The sequence below is a fragment of the Neolamprologus brichardi genome, chromosome 13, assembly GCF_056152115.1.
Source record: "Neolamprologus brichardi isolate AB-2024 chromosome 13, ASM5615211v1, whole genome shotgun sequence".
In the NCBI taxonomy this organism is placed as follows: domain Eukaryota; kingdom Metazoa; phylum Chordata; class Actinopteri; order Cichliformes; family Cichlidae; genus Neolamprologus; species Neolamprologus brichardi.
This window is the reverse complement of record NC_142116.1, coordinates 17,863,772-17,883,358: the sequence shown is the minus strand read 5'-3', so window position 1 is coordinate 17,883,358 and position 19,587 is coordinate 17,863,772. Positions and strand designations below refer to the sequence as shown.

General features: G+C 41.9%; 1 protein-coding gene across 2 annotated transcripts in view; it reads left to right on the top strand.

Annotated features, from left to right (window-relative positions):
• Window positions 1–19,587, top strand: part of dst (dystonin) — a 103,707-nt gene that overhangs the window by 62,394 nt on the left and 21,726 nt on the right. For both annotated transcript variants that reach the window (XM_087850256.1, XM_087850255.1), the window contains 26 exons: window positions 38–184; window positions 302–517; window positions 596–739; window positions 830–1,066; window positions 1,769–1,921; window positions 2,005–2,238; window positions 2,349–2,633; window positions 2,909–3,457; window positions 3,868–4,044; window positions 4,880–5,003; window positions 5,674–5,882; window positions 6,004–6,321; window positions 6,405–6,571; window positions 6,708–6,864; window positions 7,269–7,395; window positions 7,583–7,633; window positions 7,893–8,128; window positions 8,275–8,404; window positions 8,677–8,876; window positions 8,974–9,472; window positions 9,581–11,049; window positions 17,747–17,908; window positions 18,008–18,178; window positions 18,452–18,618; window positions 18,758–18,917; window positions 19,139–19,465. In XM_087850256.1, coding sequence (XP_087706382.1) covers window positions 38–184; window positions 302–517; window positions 596–739; window positions 830–1,066; window positions 1,769–1,921; window positions 2,005–2,238; window positions 2,349–2,633; window positions 2,909–3,457; window positions 3,868–4,044; window positions 4,880–5,003; window positions 5,674–5,882; window positions 6,004–6,321; window positions 6,405–6,571; window positions 6,708–6,864; window positions 7,269–7,395; window positions 7,583–7,633; window positions 7,893–8,128; window positions 8,275–8,404; window positions 8,677–8,876; window positions 8,974–9,472; window positions 9,581–11,049; window positions 17,747–17,908; window positions 18,008–18,178; window positions 18,452–18,618; window positions 18,758–18,917; window positions 19,139–19,465 — 6,816 coding nt within the window. The remainder of the gene's footprint in view (window positions 1–37; window positions 185–301; window positions 518–595; window positions 740–829; window positions 1,067–1,768; window positions 1,922–2,004; window positions 2,239–2,348; window positions 2,634–2,908; window positions 3,458–3,867; window positions 4,045–4,879; window positions 5,004–5,673; window positions 5,883–6,003; window positions 6,322–6,404; window positions 6,572–6,707; window positions 6,865–7,268; window positions 7,396–7,582; window positions 7,634–7,892; window positions 8,129–8,274; window positions 8,405–8,676; window positions 8,877–8,973; window positions 9,473–9,580; window positions 11,050–17,746; window positions 17,909–18,007; window positions 18,179–18,451; window positions 18,619–18,757; window positions 18,918–19,138; window positions 19,466–19,587) is intronic.

Below are 19,587 nucleotides of genomic sequence, written 5' to 3'. Positions count from 1 at the left end.
TCCTTTTGTGAATTCATTTTTTTTTCTTTACCCACAGCTGTTCTCCATCCACGATTATTTGGAGTGTGTTGGGAGACTGCAGGATCACTCTGATGTTTTAGAAGATGCCAGAAAAGACCTCTCAACCCCAATACCCACAGACAACAACATGGAAGAACTGCAGAACCAAATAGAGGAATGTCAGGTTAGAAATGACCAGCTGAAGCCCATTTGTTTTTGAATAAATGATCGATTTTTTAATATATTTCAAATGTCAACGTGTGTTTCAGTTCCTGATCAAATTCTTTTTTTTTCTTTCTAGTCTCTGCAGTCTCAGCTTTCTAGTCTGGCTGATGTTCTGACAGTCGATATGGAGAAAGCCAAACAACTCATAAACTCTGCTGATGAAGACGTTCCCCAGCAAATCCACCACGACTTGGCCTCGATATATCTGGAGTTAGAGACAGATTTTACTGCTGTGTCTCACATGTGTGCAGAAAGAAGCAACTCTCTGATTCAAGCGATGGAAACAGGGAAGGTCAGTCTTAACACAGTAATTAAAATACAATAATATAACAGTAGCATCAGCCACTGACCCCTTTATATATGATTTTAGGTACACTTGGAATCAACATATCAGCAGCATCTCAGTGATCTCAATACGCTGGCGGGGCTCATTCAAAATAACTCTGAAATGTTGGGTGTGGATTTGAACACATGTGATGTGGACACTCTGAAACATCTGAGCCAGCAGAATAAGGTACCTTAAATCGCAGTTTAAAGCATTGCACAGCTTGAGTAAACAAGAGGAGAAAAACCCTCAACATCCTTCCATGTTTTATTTTCCCAGGACATGGAGGACCATCTGCAAAAAGAAGCCAGGCTCAAGTTAGAGGATGTCACGTTTGATATCCAGTGCTTTATTTCAGAGCACACTCAGTTCCTGAGTCCGGCTAAGAGTAGCTACCTCCTCAAGTTCCTCAGCACCACTCAGCGAGCATTCAGAGACCAGATAGAAAGGCTTGTAACACAGAAGAGTGCCTTAGATGTCCTGCTTGACGCCAGAGAGAGAGAAAACCTGGCAGAGGTCTGCCTTTGTATATGCTATAAATATATCATTTCACTGAGATTTTTCCTGGAAAGAAAAAGTGTAGCTCTGTTTTTGTTGCAGTTTAGATTGACATTTTCAGTTGTTTTACTTGAATTTAAGCTGTAAATCTGAGTGTTTTTTTTTTTTTTTTAATTTTAGACATTCTGCATGTTTCAGTGTATTCTGGTCTGAGTTTGTTGTTTCTTTTCCAGAGTTTGAGGTTGTAAATGCTCAAAGAAATAACAGCATTGCATGCTTGAGTGCTCGATCCCTGCTGGAGACTAACTTCTGTGCTTGTTTTCATTCTACAGGCTTCGAGACTCCGGCGAACCATTAACAGTGGACAAAATGTGCTATCTTTGTTGGAAAATGTCCTAAAAAACAAACAGACTAACACACAATATGATGTCCTCCTGTGCTTTTTAGCACCATGGCAACAAATTGGCAAACAGCATGTTTACAGCAAACTCGATATTTACACTGGTTTGATTTAGGAGAGTTTATTCTGAAGCAAACTTTGCACGTTACCTCTGCGTGCTCGAATTCTTGCTCCCTTCCTTTCCTTCCTTTCATTATGTGAAAACTGTTTTACACCTTTGATGTTTGTGTCTACATGAATGTTCTAGTGAGAATAGATTTGCGCAACACGAGATTTAACGATATAAAGTTTGACCTTAACTTTTTTTTTTCTAATGTCAGTCTTTATTGGAGAAACAGAAGGAGTTTACAGACAAGTTGGCGGACGTGTGTGATAATCTCACGCTGACTGAGAACCGCATGATTGGCCATAAGCAACAGGCTGAAAATGCTGAGAGTATTACAGACCTGCAGCAGTACCAGCAGGAGCATCAGGTTTGTCATAACTTGGTTTGCCCTACAAAAAAATATATTATGCTTCATTCATCAGTTAAAAAAACGTTCTTTTTCTTCACAAGGCTCTCCAAAAAGACGTGTTGACAAACGCCAGTGCCTTAAATGACGTGATCAGCAGTACTAATAAATTTCTCGTGGAAAACCGAAGCAAGATGACACCAGATCAAATCGCCGCTATTGAAAGCAAGCTGGAAGAGGCTAAAAGCAAAGCCAAGGTCATCAACCAGCGAGCCGAGGACTCCAGAAAAGATTTGGAGAAAGCTGTCACGACAGCCATACAGCAGGAGAGCGAAAAGGTTTGGCTTCCTTCCATGTGTGCTTTCTGTAAAAACTCTCTGTTTCCTGAGAATTTGAATTGTATGTTAGAGTGAAATCAGCATTGTTAATGTGTGGTCTGTCGGCACAGGCAGCAGCTGTCGAACAGCTTGAAGAGAGTAAGAGCAAAATTGAAGGTCTTCTGGACTGGATTTCCAATGTAGGAAATAAAAACAAGAGCAGCCTGGATCAAACAGACCATGTAAGTCAAGAAAATGGAAACCTGCCAGAGGAACCTTCAGCTAAGGGACTGATAACAGACGATGATAATGCCAACGGAAACGCTTTGCAGGCCACTGAAAAGGATTTTGGCAGAGAGACCAGTAGCGAGGACAATAAATCCCCGAATCTTGATAAGCAGTACCAAAGGCTCAAGGTATAGTTAGTTTGTTGGAGTTTATTTATTTATTTTCAATAGTGATTCATACCATTTTCCTAACAGCTCACAATATTAAGATCACTAGACTGAAAACATAAAGCTGTCTTAATAACTGAAATATAACGTGTATTAAAGAGATGGTGGAGACAAGAAATGCCTCTGAGTGTTTTCAAAACATTAAAAAATAGATAAGACTACACTTAAGGTCTCGAAAATGTCTAAAATATCTTATGGCATACTAATAACATGTTTTGCTATAATTGTGACCACAGGCCCATCACCAGGAGATTCTGTCCCAGCAGCAGGATCTGATCATGGCCACCCAGTCAGCTCAGGCTATGCTTGACAAGCAAGCCAACGTGCTGTCTCCACAGGAGAAGGAGGCTTTGCAGAAGAACATCCAGGAGCTAAAGGAGCGCTATGAGACGTCCCTAACTCAGGCTGAGCAGCAGATGAAGCAGGTGCAGTGTGTCCAGGAGGAGCTGAAGAAGTTCCAGGATGACTGTGAGGAGTTTAAAAACTGGTTAAACCAGGCTGAAGAAGAGATTTTGGAACTGGGAGCACCTGCAAGCTCCCTTAATATCCTCAGTGATAACCTTCAGCGACAGAAAAGCTTCTCGGAGGATGTGATTTCCCACAAAGGGGACCTTCGCTTCATCACTATTTCGGGACAGAAAGTGCTGGACGTGGCTAAGGCATTTGGATCAGCTGACCCGGCAGCTAAGAATCCACTGCTGCATGTGGATACTTCAGGGACCTGTTCTGCTGTCAAGGATAAACTAGATTCAGCAGCCAGTCGATATAAAACACTACACTCACAGGTATTTAGTATGCAGCTGATCAGAATGGGCGTAATGGCTTATTTTTCCCACTGTGTGGCAGCATCTGTCCTAATAAAAAATAAACACCTAAAAATGTTTTAAATGGCAAATTAATTTTTATTTAAATGTATATAAGGTTAAGGTTAAAGTTGATGTAATTTAACATGAAGCTGATTTGCTGCACAGAAAGTTTAGAGCTGTCCTAGTTGGAATTACAGTGGAATAAATAACAGAAAACATTGATTGAAATTAGATTTGAAAATATTATTTTAAAATATAAGTAAAACTGCAGCACCTCTTTTAGTTAACTTTACTGTGACAATGGCTTTTCGAGATCTTGTGGTCAGTTATTTTTGCTATTATTCTTTTATTTAAACAACCAAAGTGAATCTATTTTTCTTTTGTCACAGTGCAATCTGCTTGGCAACAACCTCAAAGACGTGGTTGACAAGTACAAAAAGTATGACGACTCAAGCACCGGTCTTTTGAAGTGGCTCAACAGCTCAGAGGAGGAGGCGAGAAAGCAGCAATCAGAGGCCATAGCAGCTGACCCTCAAACACTACAGAAACAGCTGGAGGACACCAAGGCAAGAACCGCAACAAAAAGCTGAACTAATTAAGCCTAAGAGCTTAAAGTCAAGTCAAGAATGCTGTGTTGAAAAGCCGAGATTTGTTTCAACCCTGTGGTATTTTTTTCTTTAATCTCATTGTTATCCCTTGTTATCGAGGCCAAAGAGAATTCACGTGAAAAGATACTTTTAGACATTTTTTTATGTTATTTTTTGTGTTATTTATCCTCATTATAGCTTTCATCAACTCGGCGTCAACTCTAAAGGTTAGGCGCAATCCAAGCACAGACAGAAGGAACAGCCTTGTTTAGACGTGACAGTTATAGGGGTTATAAGGGCAATAGACCTTGCCTCGCCATATACAGTGTTTCCACTGACTTAAGTGCAACAAAGTTATTTTTAGCTTCGCGTTTAAACTCAAACCCACATGTGAATAGTTTAACTCTGGTCATTTGTAGTGCGCATACTCCTACAAGAAGATAACGAACTGGGCTGACAGAGCTGTCTCTGTCAAGGCTTTGGCTGCAGCTAGTTTCAACATTTCTCTGTAGCGAGGTAGTGACTTACAGGATAAATATGCACAGATAAGAGCTGCCTGCGAGCCAACCAAGAAACACAGTACTTTGGGCTTGGACTTGAAATCGCTGCAGAAATTCTAAGCACTTCTCTAAGAGTAATAGTGAAGTCACATAGGTGGATTCAACTAACCAATATTAAACCCAGGCATGATCGCTCTGAGGCTATTATCATCAAGTACGCTATATAAAAAGCGTAGATTTTGTAGAAACAGAGCATGTATTTATGAGGATTGGGGTTTTTTTTACCTTTCTTGTCACTATTTATTAATCTCCAGGTTTTACAAGGTCAGATGATGGGGCACCAGACTGCTATTGATTCTTTACGTAAAACAGCTGAGTCTTTAATAACATCTGAAGGTGACCTGCTGAGCAATCCAGATGAGATCCAGGAGACAGTAGGTGAGAAAAATAAAAGTCAGCTGCACAGCATGATCTGTATACCTAATGGCTCAATTTCCCAGACAGACATTAAGCCTAGTGTCCTAGACTTTAAACTTTTTTAATGAAAGTCTGCAGTACTTGTTCTTTTAGTCTGGGCCTAATCCATGGTCTGGAAAAGCTACTCTGGGCTGAAGGGACACCCAAATTCCTGCTGTTCAGATTTAGACCTTTTAAATAAGTAACTTGAAAGGCAGCAGACAGTTAAATTATGTGGAAGTAGTTTTGGAAAATTTTACATATTTTCAACTGCCCTGTGAAATACTAATCGAGCACTGTGTTAATGTAAAAAAGAAAGCCATGATTTATCAAGCTAGGTTGGTGTCAACATACCACAAAGAGTTCACCATTACTTTACTACAACAGAAAAATGTTATCAGTGTGATTCATGGCTTTTGGATCATTTGTGTTCATTTTTCCCCAGTTATTGGTTTCTTGGCATGTACTTAAAATGCTGTTACCTCAACCAAAAAGCTAATGAATGTCCTTTGCCAACATTATAGCCTAAACAAACTCATAAATGCCAAATATGTTTCTACCTTCGTTTGAAATGTTTACCTTATGGTGTGCTCCAGACAGCGAGACATGATCCTGTTTTAAGCAGAACCTGATTTGTTTTCGTGCGTTTTAGATGACATAGTGGAGCGTTACGACAACCTTTCCAAGTCTGTAAGCGATCGAAATGAGAAGCTGCAGATCACCCTGACTCGCTCTATGAGTGTTCAGGATGGCTTGGATGAGATGATGGGATGGATGGAGGGAGTTGAGGCCAGTGTGGAAGAAAAAGGGCAAATAACCTTGGACTCTGCATCTCTTGGAGGCATCCTGAGCAAAGAAGCAGTATGTGTTTTTTTTGGTCAACATTTCAGCGCTCTAATAATGCTAAAATTTCATACCAGCTTCATATTTATTTTAATAATCTAATAAAACTTTAATGTTTTCAATCTTTTTTTTGTTTAAGGCTTTAGAGCAGGACATAGCAAGTCGCCAGAGCAGCATCTCAGCCATGAAAGCCAAGGTGAAGAAGTTTGTGGAGACAGCTGATCCCTCTGCTGCCGCGCTTCTGCAGTCTAAGATGGACTCTCTCTCCCAGCGCTTCTCTGATGCGTGCGATCAGCACAGGCAAAAAATTGCTACTCTGGAGAAGCTGAAAGAAAAGGTAGAGCAGTTTGAGAATGTAGCCGAAAAAGTCCAGCAGTTTGTTTTGAAGCGCTCACAGGACCTGCACGAAACAGACGGCCCGGGGAAAACTTTCAATGAACTGTCTCAGCTAATGCAGGTGCGTTTAAAAATTTTGACTATTTTCTCACTAATCTAATTTCATCATGCACAGATTAGCTGACAGATGATATTTTTCTGCAGAACACCAAAGCTGAGATGGCTGAATATGCTGGTGATTTGGAGAAGCTGCAGACTTTGTCCAAGGAGCTGTCTGAAATAAGCCCTGATGGAAACAAAGCCCAAATTCAGAGCAAGCTGGACAATCTCTCAAATGTTTTCAGCACCTTTAAAGACACCATCAAAGAAAAGTAAGTCTGGAAGAACAGAGTTTTGCTATTTTTAACTCTTAATTTTGTGTTCTTTTTATTAACTTTAACATTTGTGCATTGTTTGTAATATTCAAATGGATGCAAACTCTGACTGATTCCTCACGCCTGCTTGCAGGGAAGAGGAACTGTCATCTTGTCAGGACCAGCTGGGAGAGTTCAGATCTGCAGCTAGCGCTCTCACTAAGTGGCTGGAGGAGGCTAATGACAAAGTACCTGCAGATCAGCCAAGCAGCAGTGAGAAAACTCTGGAGAGCAACCTGCAGATAGTCACTGTGAGTCATGAGATAAATACAAAGTATATTTTAGAGAGAGTGTTACTTTTTATATGTGTTTTATCTTACTGCAGTTAAGGTGCTGGAACAGAAGTCACTGCTGTTTACACACTGACACAGCAGTTTGGAATTCATGGGTTTTGCAATAGGTAGTCACTACGTTTTAGTAGATTATAGTCCGAGTCTCCTTAAACTCCAAACTACCCAAATGTGCTTACTCTGCCTGCTAATGACAGCTAAATAGTTGGTGTCTATACAGGACATATCTAAGAGTGAAACAGTGCGCTGTCCAGCAGAGAGACTGTTTTCTTCACAGAAAAGATAAAAAGATCTGTCTGTCTGTCTGTCTGTCTATCCATCTATCCATCTATCTTCTAAATGACATATAATGAATGTTTTATCAGGGATTACTAGATGAATGGACCTCCAAAGGCTCCGCTGTCCAAGACCTGAACACTAAAGGATCGACGCTGTGCAACTTGATTACTTTCCTCACATCACCTGCCAAGACAAAGACTCCCAACAAGTCGGGTAAACATCAGCACACATAGACTCGTGTATATGAGTCATAAAACTGAATCAGATGGGTAGTGTTTGGGTTGTCTTCTGAGTGTTGTTTAATTACTAACTGTTAAAGATCATTGAAGGATCTGGTGCCATGAGTTCTCGTCCATCTGCTTGTTCCTAACATAAGCTTTGTTTCATGTCTTTGCATCAGCTCTTACTAATGGTGATGGTCCAGCAAGCCATACCTACCTAACCAACAAAGGTAATGAAGTGTATATGTGGGTGCTGCTTTGTCATCAGAGTGTATGTGGTCCATGCTGCGTAAATAACCTCTAAGTATCTTCAGATTACAACTATTAGTTAAAGAAAAAGACAATAAGAAATGTCCTCATATTCTGAATACACTGTCCTATACCATATAGCATGTTGCTAATGTATTACTATTATTAATATCTCATGCTGACTATAAATGTCTGGAAAAAATAAAATTATAACAGTGAGTTTATTTTTCATATCCTCAGAGCTGATGGTTATTCAGCAGAACATGTCTTCCATCAATGTGGGGTACACGGACCTCGGAGAAACGCTGAAGAATCGCTCAGCACAGCTGAGTAGTTTGTTGCAGAAGGTGAAAGAGGCCCAGAAGGAGACAGATGACATGATGCTGTGGCTGAAGGACATGAAAAAGACCGCACAGTCCTGGAACAGTGCAGCCACAGAGAAAGACTCGGTGAAAACACAGCTTGAACAGCAGAAGGTACAAAAAGTGTTGCTGCTCTCCACGTGGAGTGTTACATTTAATTATATAACAAAACTGCATGTGGTTCTCACTGTGAATACGATAGCCATTGGACAATCTTAAAAGAAATCATTAGGTATTTATGATTTGTTTTGCTCTTTCAGGCATTTGAAGACAACATGAAGCAAAAACAAGAGGCGCTTCACAAGCTCAGAGAGAAGCTTCTCGACTTGATTAAGACTCATCCAAACTCACCCGAGGCAGCAAAATGGAAGCAGATGCTGGCAGAAATAGGTGTGGTCCATGGTGTTGGCTTCAAATGGCCTCGTGTTGTTTATGTCTGTGTGTCTATGTTGACTTCTAATGCTGCATTTCATAAATTCATTTGTCAAAATGTGAGCCTACCTCAGTCCCTTCCCCCGGTACACTGGTTAAATTAACACATGTGTTGTGCCAGGTTGTGAATAGGTGGGAGGCTTGCTAGGAGAACAGTGGGACAGAGGCCATAAAGGTGCTGTTGTGCTGACTAATGGACATTGGTGTGATTGTTCTGTCCTCCTGTTCAGATGCTGCCTGGGCAGACATCAGTGGCTCTGTTGAGGAGAGGAAGCAGCACCTGGAGCAGTCCAACAAGAATCTGGACATCTTCCAAACAACGGAGCAGCAGCTTGGTCAGTGGCTTTCAGAGAAGGAGCTGATGATGAGTGTCCTCGGACCCCTCTCCATAGACCCGAACATGCTTAAAATGCAGAAGCAACAAGTCCAGGTTAGAATGGCGCCTTTGACTCATTTTCACTAAGCATTTCCTGAGGATTTCTTAAGGTGTGCTCGTCGTCATCATATATTCTTTCTCTATCCCCCAGATCCTCCAGAATGAGTTTAAGAGCCGCAAACCTCAATATGAACAACTCGAGGAAGCTGCCTCCGCCATCCTAAGCTCATCAGGCGATCAGGACCCTTCGAGTGGGAAGCTGGTGAACGAGCAGCTTGCTGCAGTCACTCAGAAGTGGGCAGGCCTCACAGGACAGCTGGACCAGCGAGACAGCCTTATTGATCAGGCAGTGGTGAAAACCGGGAAGTTTCAGGAGTTACTGAGGAGCCTCAGTAACACTGCCACTCAGCTGGAGAGTCAGCTCACAAACCATCAGGGCCTCAGCACGCGACCTGATGCTGTGAAGAAGCAGTTGGAGGATGCCCAGAACATCTCGGCTCAGCTGCGAGAGGAGAAGAAGAAGCTGAAGGAGGCTGAGGCCATCAATGAAGAGCTCACAGCGATGGTGACTGAGGACTACCTCAAAGCAGACCTCGCAAGGCAGCTGGAGAGTGTTTGCAAGCCTTTTAAGCAGTTGGAAGAGAAAGCAGGTTAGTGTCCTGAAAATTAAAAACTGTTTTGTTATGTTGTATAAAACTCACTTTATCGCTGGTGTTGATCAACTTACTGAATATGTTTTCCATATTTCTCTGTTCCAGCAAAAAGAATTGAACAGTTAAACTCCACCTTTGCCAGTTCTCAGCAGTTTCATCAGACTTCCAAAGATTTACAGTCATGGCTGGGTGAGAAGCTCCAGGACCAATCGAAGCCCAAACCCATCTCTGCCAAAGTGGAGGTTCTGCAACAAACTGTGGAGGAGCACAGTAAACTCCAGAAGGCTCTCGGTGAACATGAGAAAGCTTTTAATACAATCATTGGAGAGGGAGAGATGCTTCTGCACAACATTGATGGTGCAGAGAAGTTAGCACTACAAGGTCAGCTTACTACCCTCTCATCCAACTGGGAAGAAGTGAAGAAGAGCTCCGCAGAGCAGGCTGACAAACTCCAAACTGCTCTGATGAGATCACTGAAGTATCAGGAGCATGCGGAGAAGCTTAACTCTTGGATTCAGGAGTGTGAGGCTAGCGAGGGCCGAGTCAAGCTCACCGTTGATCCTGCTGCTGTGGAGACGTCCATTTCTCAGTTGAAAGCTCTCCAGAAGGATGTTGATAAGCACAGAGGGTTGGTGGAGCAGCTCAATGCAGCTGCAGATAGCCTTCTTGAGGTAGCCAACACAGACACTGACGCTATAAAAGAAGAGAAGGCTAGCACTGGCAAAAGAGTAGACAATATAGTGGAAAGTCTGCAGAGCAAAAGGGAATCTTTAGAGAAGATCTCGCACACAGTAAAGGAATTTAATGATGCGTGCAAAGAGGCAAAGACTCAGCTTGAGGGAGCTAAGAAGCAAGTGGATGCCTATGAAACACAGGGAGTTCAGGCACACAGCAACAAGAGCCTAACCAACATGAAAGCCCAACACAAGAGTTTAGAGGCTGTGCAGAATCAAGTAGAGCACATGAAGGCCTTGGCCAAGGACCTTGTGGTGGATGTCCCAGATGCTGAAGGAGTGACAGACCTCTTACTACAGGCAGACAGCATAGAAAAGGACTACGGCAACCTTAATAAGAAACTGGAGGAGACATGTCAAGCATTGGAGGGTAAACTGCAGGGTATCGGACAGTTCCAAAACAACATCCGCGAGATGTTTGGACAGTTCACAGAGCTGGATGATGAGCTAGACAGCATGTCCCCAGTGGATCTCAATTTGGACACTCTTAAAGAACAGCAGGACAGCATTCAGAGTTTTGTGGCTAAGCTGCGAGAGCTCATGGCTAACACAGCCAATGCTGGAGACAGCTGTAAGAAGATGTTAGAGTCTGAACCCTCACCTGACCTTCTAGGCCTGAAGAGAGATCTGGATGCTCTGAGTAAGCAGTGTGGCAAACTGTTAGACAGAGCCAAAGGAAGAGAGGTCCAGGTGCAGAGTACGCTCACAAAGCTAGAGGAGCTGTATGGTAAACTCAATCAAATGGAAGATAAACTCTGCAGAGCTGTGGACAAGGAGGCGTCCCAGGAGCCGGTCAGCATGGAGACAGAAGTGATCAACCAGCAGCTGGAGGCTTTTAAGGTATGTTTGTCCTGATCTGAGGCTTTATTTTCAGTTTTTTGCCTGATAATATAGCATTTTTAACACATTAAACCACAGTATATCTGCACCTTTTTGGTTTGTGATTTTCGGGAATCAGTGTTGCTACAGTGGTAAAGCTGATGATCATTGTTGTAAGGAACTTTATACCTCCTCATACATCTAGCTTATTTCAAAAGTCAGTAATTTCCTATGATCATAAAAAAATCTCAATTTTTGTGCCTTTCATTCACTTTTTACTTTTGGAAAAGCAGTAGACATTTAATATCTTATCTTGTGTGCTGTGCTTTTGTCAGTTTCTACTCTAACGATTTTGTTTCGGATGTAAGTCCTCCAAAATAAAATTAAGGCTTAATATTTTCAAACTAATTTCTAGCAACACTGAATATAATATAATAAATTCCCTAATATCTATAACAATATATATAATATATCTGATATTCCTGCTAAAATTAAATTTTAAGCATTAAAGTAAAAAATTTCATTTTACAATAGTGGTTTACAAAAAAATGAGTTAAGAATGATCTATTTTTTTGCTGGAAGGTTTTTCCTGTAAAGGGGAGTTTTTTGTTTCCACTGTGCTTGCTCACAGAGGATCGTCTCATTGTGGTTTTCTTAGTTATTCTTAGGTCTTTACCTTACACTATAGAGCACTTTGAGGGAACTGTAGTTGTGATCTATATAGATTTAATTGGAATCCTGCTTTAATTTTAAGCCTAAATCTGGATTTCGTTAGTTAAAAAAACAACAACTTTTAAAACCTACAAATACATGCTGTCTACCCACAGAACCTCGCACAGGAGAAAATTATACCAGCACACTGAGCACACACAATCCTCTGGGGACTCCTGGTTCATTTGGGGCATCTGGTGTCAACAAAAGAGCTAGAGCTCCATATGCAGTGATGGGGCAAAAGGGAAGGGCCGTCATAGCCAGGTGGCTGCCAGCAGGGTGTTGCTTGATTTTATGATGACTGTCATTTTTAAAATCCCCTGAATAATATAGTATTTGTGCTCAGTTAAGTGTCCATTAAAATTGGTGAAGCACTTTTAAATCAATCAATAGCTTGATTATTTAAACTAGCTGCTATGTAATTACAGCCTATGCCAATGAACACTTTAATCCCAAAGGCTATAAATTCTTGATTTCAACTTTTGCCTGTAATTTTTGGATTCAGTTTGTAAAATTGATGGACTTAAGCGTATTGGCTGTGTTATTATAGGGCCTTTAAGCATATTGGCAGTTTTACAGACATAATGGTTTGTTTTCAAGTTAATCTAACTCTCATTGTTAACAAAATTATGGGTGCCTTTGCTGCTATCACATAGGGATCAAACATGGGTTAGCCAGGACTAAGGTTCACAGACGGATGCAAAATATTCTAAAAGCTCCTAAATTCCTGTGGATTCAAAAGCAGATTAACCTATATTTGCTGTAGAGGTGCAATGATGAAGGCCTTCTTTATTTATAGTATTAGTATTTACCAAAACCCCCCAAAACAATGTAAACAGCTGTGTATAGGCAAACCACACAGATCTGTCCTTATATGTAGGTCAAGGGATTGTTTTTTCTCAATTAATGGGGTGCTGCACTCGAACAGGGGAGCATCCAACCCCCACAAGGGATGCTTGTATTAAAATATCATTGGGGTAGCAAGGTCGGAGGTGCCTGCTTCTAGTGTGGAGTTTGGTTTAAAGAGCTTGCAGGGTAGCTATTAACAAAGTGATTGATTCAAGTTGTTGCTAAGCAGCATTGTCACGGTGATTCACCCCCCAAGTCTTTGTCTTATTGCCACTCTGCGTTTAGAGGGCATACACGGCCTCAGCTGTCAGCGGAAAATCCTCTTTACACTCATTTGTAACAATATCAGGGGGGGAACGGTCCAGGACAGCAAATCAGTGTTGGACCTGAAGTTGTTTCTTTATTTAGCAGCAGTCTGGATAATTGTGTCATCTTCTTTTTTATATCCAGTGAATCAGGCTATTTTTTGCTGTTGGTTAAGTGGACTTTATTGGCAGCTAGTGAGCAAGAAATAAACAGAGAAAGACAGCGCTTGGATTCCTTTCTTTCATGTGCTGTTACCATTTTAGGTCAAGTTTCGAATGAGACGTCTTCGACTTCATGTGTTTGCTGTTGTTTTCCCGTGAGTTGTGTAGGAGCTTGGAAGCCCTCGTGTATCTTCATGTGCACCCAAGGTCATGTTTTAGTGACTCAACTGTACGGGTGGGGGGCTGGTGTGGCAACTTTTTCTCACTGTTGAGACATTACATCAGTGTCTCTTGCAAGCCAAGACAAATGTCTACTTTCTGAATCACACTGTAGCTACTCCAGCTCATTGAAGGTGATGATAGTTGTAAAAAGTGTCACTGGAGCCACATTATTCATTATTCACAAAGTCATGAGAAATTATTATTAATGTGAAACATGAAACCCCTGTGGGCCAGCCGAACGGTGTAATGGAGTTGTTATGTTGAGTTTTTACCCATTAAACGTTTCTAGTGTTGGAGAGAGCAGACATAAAGTTTAGATGCAATAGGATTTTTAAAAAAGAGTTTGAGTGAAATGTTGTTTCAGGCCTCTTGTTCTCCAGGTGATCAGCTGACTTCATATCTAAATATGAGAGTGTCATCTTGCTCAGAGAAAAACTGAGGTGTTAATGACAAGACTTTTAAAGCACAAATGGCAAGACTTTAACTTTAAATATTTGTCTTTAATGATAGTAAAATTACTTGATTTTGGCCAGTGTATCATCTTAAGCTATAGTAAATTATCATGACATCTGTTTTGTGATAAGTTAACCTGTATAGGTTTCAGGTCCTTCTAATTTTATTAAAAGTAATAACTCGATAGAGACGAAAGCAAAGCAAAGACTGAGATTTGGTAATCCTTGTAAGAATAATAATAATAATAATGGATTGGATTTATATAGTGCTTTTCAAGGCACCCAAAGCGCTTTACAATGCCACTATTCATTCACTCTCACATTCACACACTGGTGGAGGCAAACTACAGTTGTAGCCACAGCTTCCCTGGGGCTGCCATATCGTGCCATCGGCCCCTCTGGCCAACACCAGTAGGCGGTAGGTGAAGTGTCTTGCCCAAGGACACAACGACCAGGACAGAGAGCTCGGGGATCGAACCGGCGACCTTCCGGTTACAGATACAGATACGCTTCCCAACCCCCTGAGCCACGGTCACACACGCCCTCGAACACACACTACATGCACTCTAACTAATGTTTGCTCATCTTTGGTGATAATAAAAGAGCTATACTCTATTTAAAAAAACAAACAAACAACCTCTTCAACCTTTAGTGCCCTCTACTTTTGGTCTTTAGAACTTAAATAAAATGTAGTGTTCACAATTATGAAAAGTTTGCCAGGTTGTAAAGTTACATGTAACTTACAAAGACTGACAAAGAGACCTGTAGCAGCTGAAAAGGAAAAATAATTGGTATTCATATATTCAAATTTTCAGACTTGTCCCAGCTTCACACACGCTCGCTTTAAAATTTTGCTTTTTTATCCCTAACGTCTTCCTCTTTCCGTCTCTGCTCAAGCGTGCAGAACTGGAAACCGTGGTTTGGGTTGTTGAAATTCACGCTGAGCCGCTGCGGTGCTGACAATGCAGGAAACAGAAATAAACTCTTTTCATTATCTCCTCTCTATCCTGCATTTTTCTCTTACCCCCGGTCAGTGGACATTAAAAAGTCGCGTCATGCACTTGGCAGAGCCGTCGGTGTTAAATTACCTGGGACCTGTGCCTCCCTCAGCATTCCACTGTAATTAAGAATATCTGTGGGGTCCACAGCAACCGTCCACGAGAAGAAAGCAGAGGGCAAAGCGAGAAAAGACGAAAAAAAAAAAAATGTGTGTGTGTTTCAGCGTAGTGTGATGTCATCACAGTGAGAGCTGGTGCGTACTGCTTCCCCTTCTCATTTCCTCAGTCACTGAAGGGAAAAAAGGGAAAAGTGAGAGTATGTGTCATGATGCAAACATGGGTTAGAAGTGAAGTCATTTTGGCCGTGCGGACATAAGGGGGAATTAAACAGGGGGGGGAAAGGGTCACATGCCCACCAATCAACATGGGCCGGAGCGGCTCAGAGCACAAAAGGAGTTGTGGCAGATGTTGTCTGAATAATGAGCGGGGGCGGGGCATGAAACCCTCTGCCAGCAGAGTGTCTGTCAGTGTGAGGGGAGCGATGGGAGAGGAAGGGCAGGCTTTTTTGTTTATCCAGGAGTACTAGCTCTCCTCAGAACTGCCTGCAGTTTGTAGTGGAGCCTGCTGGATTTGTTTCTGGATATTTTCACTTTGCACTGAGGATTTTCCTGAAGTTTACATGGATGTTGTAAGGATTTCAGGAAAAAGGAAGCACTTTCTACCAGAGGAATAGTATTTGGCAATACTTGGAGAAGAGCCCAGAGGAATATATTTTTGGAATAGGTGACTTTATTGAAAGACTGAACTTTCATTCCTTTTATGGAATATAAAGTTGTTTTACAGTCCGGGCATTTTTGGGAGATATTGTTTGAATATTTTTGCATATCCAAAGCCTTTTGTTTTGAAGTTTGATCATCTTAATTATTATTATTATTTTTATTTAAAAAATAGTTGAAATGTTTTATATTCAGTTGTTAGCTTCTCATTTAAGAGAGGACAAACAGTGTTATTTTGCACACGGTTACTTGTCGTGTAAGTTGGCCACATGTTGGCTTCTTTTTAAACTACTCAGCATACACTAAATTTATACCTCAAAGGATTTCAATACCTCCTTTATATTTTTTTGTTGTTGTAAGCTGTGACAATTGTTTTAGCATGGGCAAGCCTCTGAGCAGACCAGATTGCCTCAGACAAAACCCTTCCTGTGTTGGGAAGGGGGAGGAGGAGGATATGAACATTGATGACTGCTATGTGCCCCAGAGATCCATTTATGACACCGTCCGGCTCAATGAGCAAATAGACTCGGGCTCTAAAGGTAGTCTTTCTTCCCGTCACTTCACAGGCAACCTCCCTTACACCCATCGCACGTTAGACCTCAGCAGCCTGTGTGGAAATGGAGCTCTCACTCCTTCTAGCTCATTTGAGATCCAAACCAGAAAACCTGTCACGCTAGATGAGCGTGCCATCTTTGATGGACTTAAGCTGAATGGGGACATTATTAGGGTGAACGACACAGTAATGTCGAAGTCACGTCTGCAGGGAGGAGAGAAAAAGGACCATGGCGGTCATCATCGGCGGTCATGGCGGACTTTTGCCCCCACTAATTTGGGCGAATACGCAAGCCGCAGTGGAACAGTGAGCTCTGGTAGTGCGGAGAGGCCTGGCCTGATCAATGGCAAGAGAGGACAGAGTAGGACCAGCTCACTGACATCTGAAGAAGACTCGGGTTTGTATAGCCCAACTGTGGAGAGGGAGCGACATGGTCGTAGATCCCACATAAGAACAGGCCCCGGTACAAGAAGCTTCTCATCTTCCGAGGCAATGCATGTGTCTGGGGACCTGAAAACAGGGCGATCGCTCAGCTCAGGGCAGGAGGACTTTCCTTTCTCGCCTGTGAGGGACAACCGATCTCTTTACCACAGTAGCAGCTTGGTTCAGGGGACAGAATCCTGTGGGATCAAGGTTAATGAAAGGGATAACCTAAGCAATGGAGATTATAAATCTTCCACAGGGAGGTCATCTTCAGGGTCAGCCTCCAGAGCTCAAAATGACACCTCTGGATGGCGTTCCAGGACTTTAACAGACTATGATGAGCTATCCACTGCTGAACTGTTAGAGGATGTGTCATCTCAGGATGACTGTGAGTTGGTTAGTGTGGTAGTGACACAGCCTGAGACTTACGGAAACTCTGTAACTCTACCCACGGAGAGCTGCCAGCAGACACAACCCGGTACTGTGCAACAAGGGGCATCCAAATACAGCATGGAGGAGCTGGAGGAGTTTCTGCAGTCACTGGAAGCCTGTCTGCCTAAAAGTATACAGACATTCCAGCACGCAGGGGAGCAAGAGATCGAGGCTTTACTGAATGCCATTGCTGCGTGCCCCGAAATGGACCCTATGGGCTTATTGACCCCACAGGTGGCCAAAAATAGTTTCTCCCTCCATTTCTGAACTTTTGACCACTATTATGCATCTCTTTAGATTCGTTTTTCATGGATGATGGATTGGTGTTTGTCTGATATCTGATTACACGATGGGTGAATGAGGTTTTTCTCAGCAGCCAGACTGGAAGTCTGTCTGCGTGATTGTGTACAGCTGGGATTTAACCATTAAGCAAGCTGATGACTCCTTAACTGGTTAAACAGTTGAATGTGTTAGCTGGAGTTTTAAAAGTTAACCTAAAGTGTTGATGTGGCGATTGTAGTCTCTGGACATGAATAATGAAATAACTTCCTGGGATTATGCACTGAATTTATGAATTTTTATGTGTGTCTTTTTTTAGCTGTTTTTGAACTAACTTTTAAAACAGGACGTTATTGTAATTCACCTTCTCAAATTCCAGATTTGTTGAATGAATTCATGGAAATATCTGTTCTTTCCATACACATAATGCAAGTTTAATTGGATTTGTATGAATGTGATTTTTTAAGGCCGCAGGAAATAATGTCCTGAAGATTAATGACACTATATTTTGAGCAATTCTAAAATATTCATTATGATTTGTTCCATGTCTATTTAGGCTTTTCAGAAAGAGGACATTGATCCACTGCAGAACCAGCTTCAAGACATCAATTCCCTTGGGCAGGGTCTGATCCAGAATGCTGCTAAAGGCACTAGCACTAAGAAACTCGAGGACGACCTGGAAGGTGTCAACTCTAAGTGGAATACCCTCAACAAAAAGGTTACACGTGTTTGTGTTTTTTTTTCCGTTGTGAAAATATAAAGACTTGACCTTGGCCCTTAAAACAGGTGACATCTATATTTACCATTTGGTCTGCAGATTGCTGAGCGTTCAGCCCAGCTGCACGAAGCCCTCTTGCACTGTGGCCAGTTCCAGGATGCTCTGGAGTCCCTACTCAGCTGGTTGACTGACACGGAGGAGCTCGTGGCCAATCAAAAACCTCCGTCTGCTGAGTTCAAAGTGGTGAAGGCACAGATACAAGAGCAGAAGGTAAGCAAGTGGTGCAATCACAGATTCACACAAAGAGAAAACACATTGAAGTCTGTTTTAATGTTAGCACTTCAATACTTCATGTTTGCTTAACATTGGCCCCACCATTAATTTTATTTAATTGGCATTAATTGTTAAAAACAAGTGTGGTACACAAAGCTTTGTGTTTAAAGAGCACTTCTTTTTTGTTGGGTAAATTTACTGTTTTTCTTTTTCAAAATAAAGCAATGAAAAGGCACCCAATGACTCTCTTTCTTTGTTTGCCTTTGACAGCTCTTACAGAGACTGCTGGACGACCGAAAGCCGACAGTGGAGCTGATAAAAAAGGAGGGAGGGAAGGTTGCTGAACTGGCAGAGTCTGTGGATAAGGAGAAAGTGGCAAAAGAGATTGAATGCCTGGGACAGAGGTGGGACACGCTTCTCAAGAAGGCTGAAAACAGGTTAGTATAAACACTGCAACGTAAAACCATAGACTGCATATAAAAGATGGGTGGATCCTCAATATTTAAAAGCGAAGGTGCATTCTTTCTAATGACCAGTAGGAGTAAGTCTGTTGGTTGGTATGATTTCAATCTCCAGGCACAAACAACTAGAGAGCATCTTAGTGGTGACTCAGCAGTTCCATGAGACTCTGGAGCCGCTGAGCGAGTGGCTGTCAGCCACGGAGAAACACCTCGCCAACTCTGAGCCAATAGGCACTGAGACTTCTAAGCTGGAAGATCAGATATCTCAGCACAAGGTAATATCCATCATTTTTCATCATTTCCATTTGTTTTCATGCTTTTTTAAACTATCAGTTAAGTTCACTTCAGTTTTATTCATTTTGCTTGTTACTTGTAAGTTTGCGCTTCTCATTATTTCCCATTCATCTTTCTAAATTTCAGTTGAATATTTTTTTATCACGTGTTTGTTTTTTGTTTGTCATGTTTTCTTGGTCCATTTCCCATCCCCTGCCGCCAGACATTAGAGGAGGAGATTATGAATCACAGTAAAGACCTGTTTCAGGCTGTCAATCTTGGCCAAATGCTCAAAACTGTGAGCTCAGTGGACGATAAGGAGTTTGTTCAGTCTAAACTGGACACCACTCAGGCCAGTTACATAGAGCTCCAGGAGCGATGCAGGAGGAAAGCTGAAATGCTTCAGCAAGCTTTGGCAAATGCCCAGCTGTTTGGAGAGGATGAAGTGGCTCTAATGAACTGGCTCAACGAGATACACACAAGGCTGTGTGAAGTTTCGGTGGAAGACTACAGACTAGAGGTTCTTGAAAAGCAGCTGGCAGACCAACGGGTATACACTCCTCCTCAGGCAACACATTTTGTAGCCCTTTCATTTAAGTTGCATCAATCATGTTTCAGTTTATTTTGCTCTTTTGTGTGTCACCATAGGAGCATTTCTTGTTACTCTCAGTG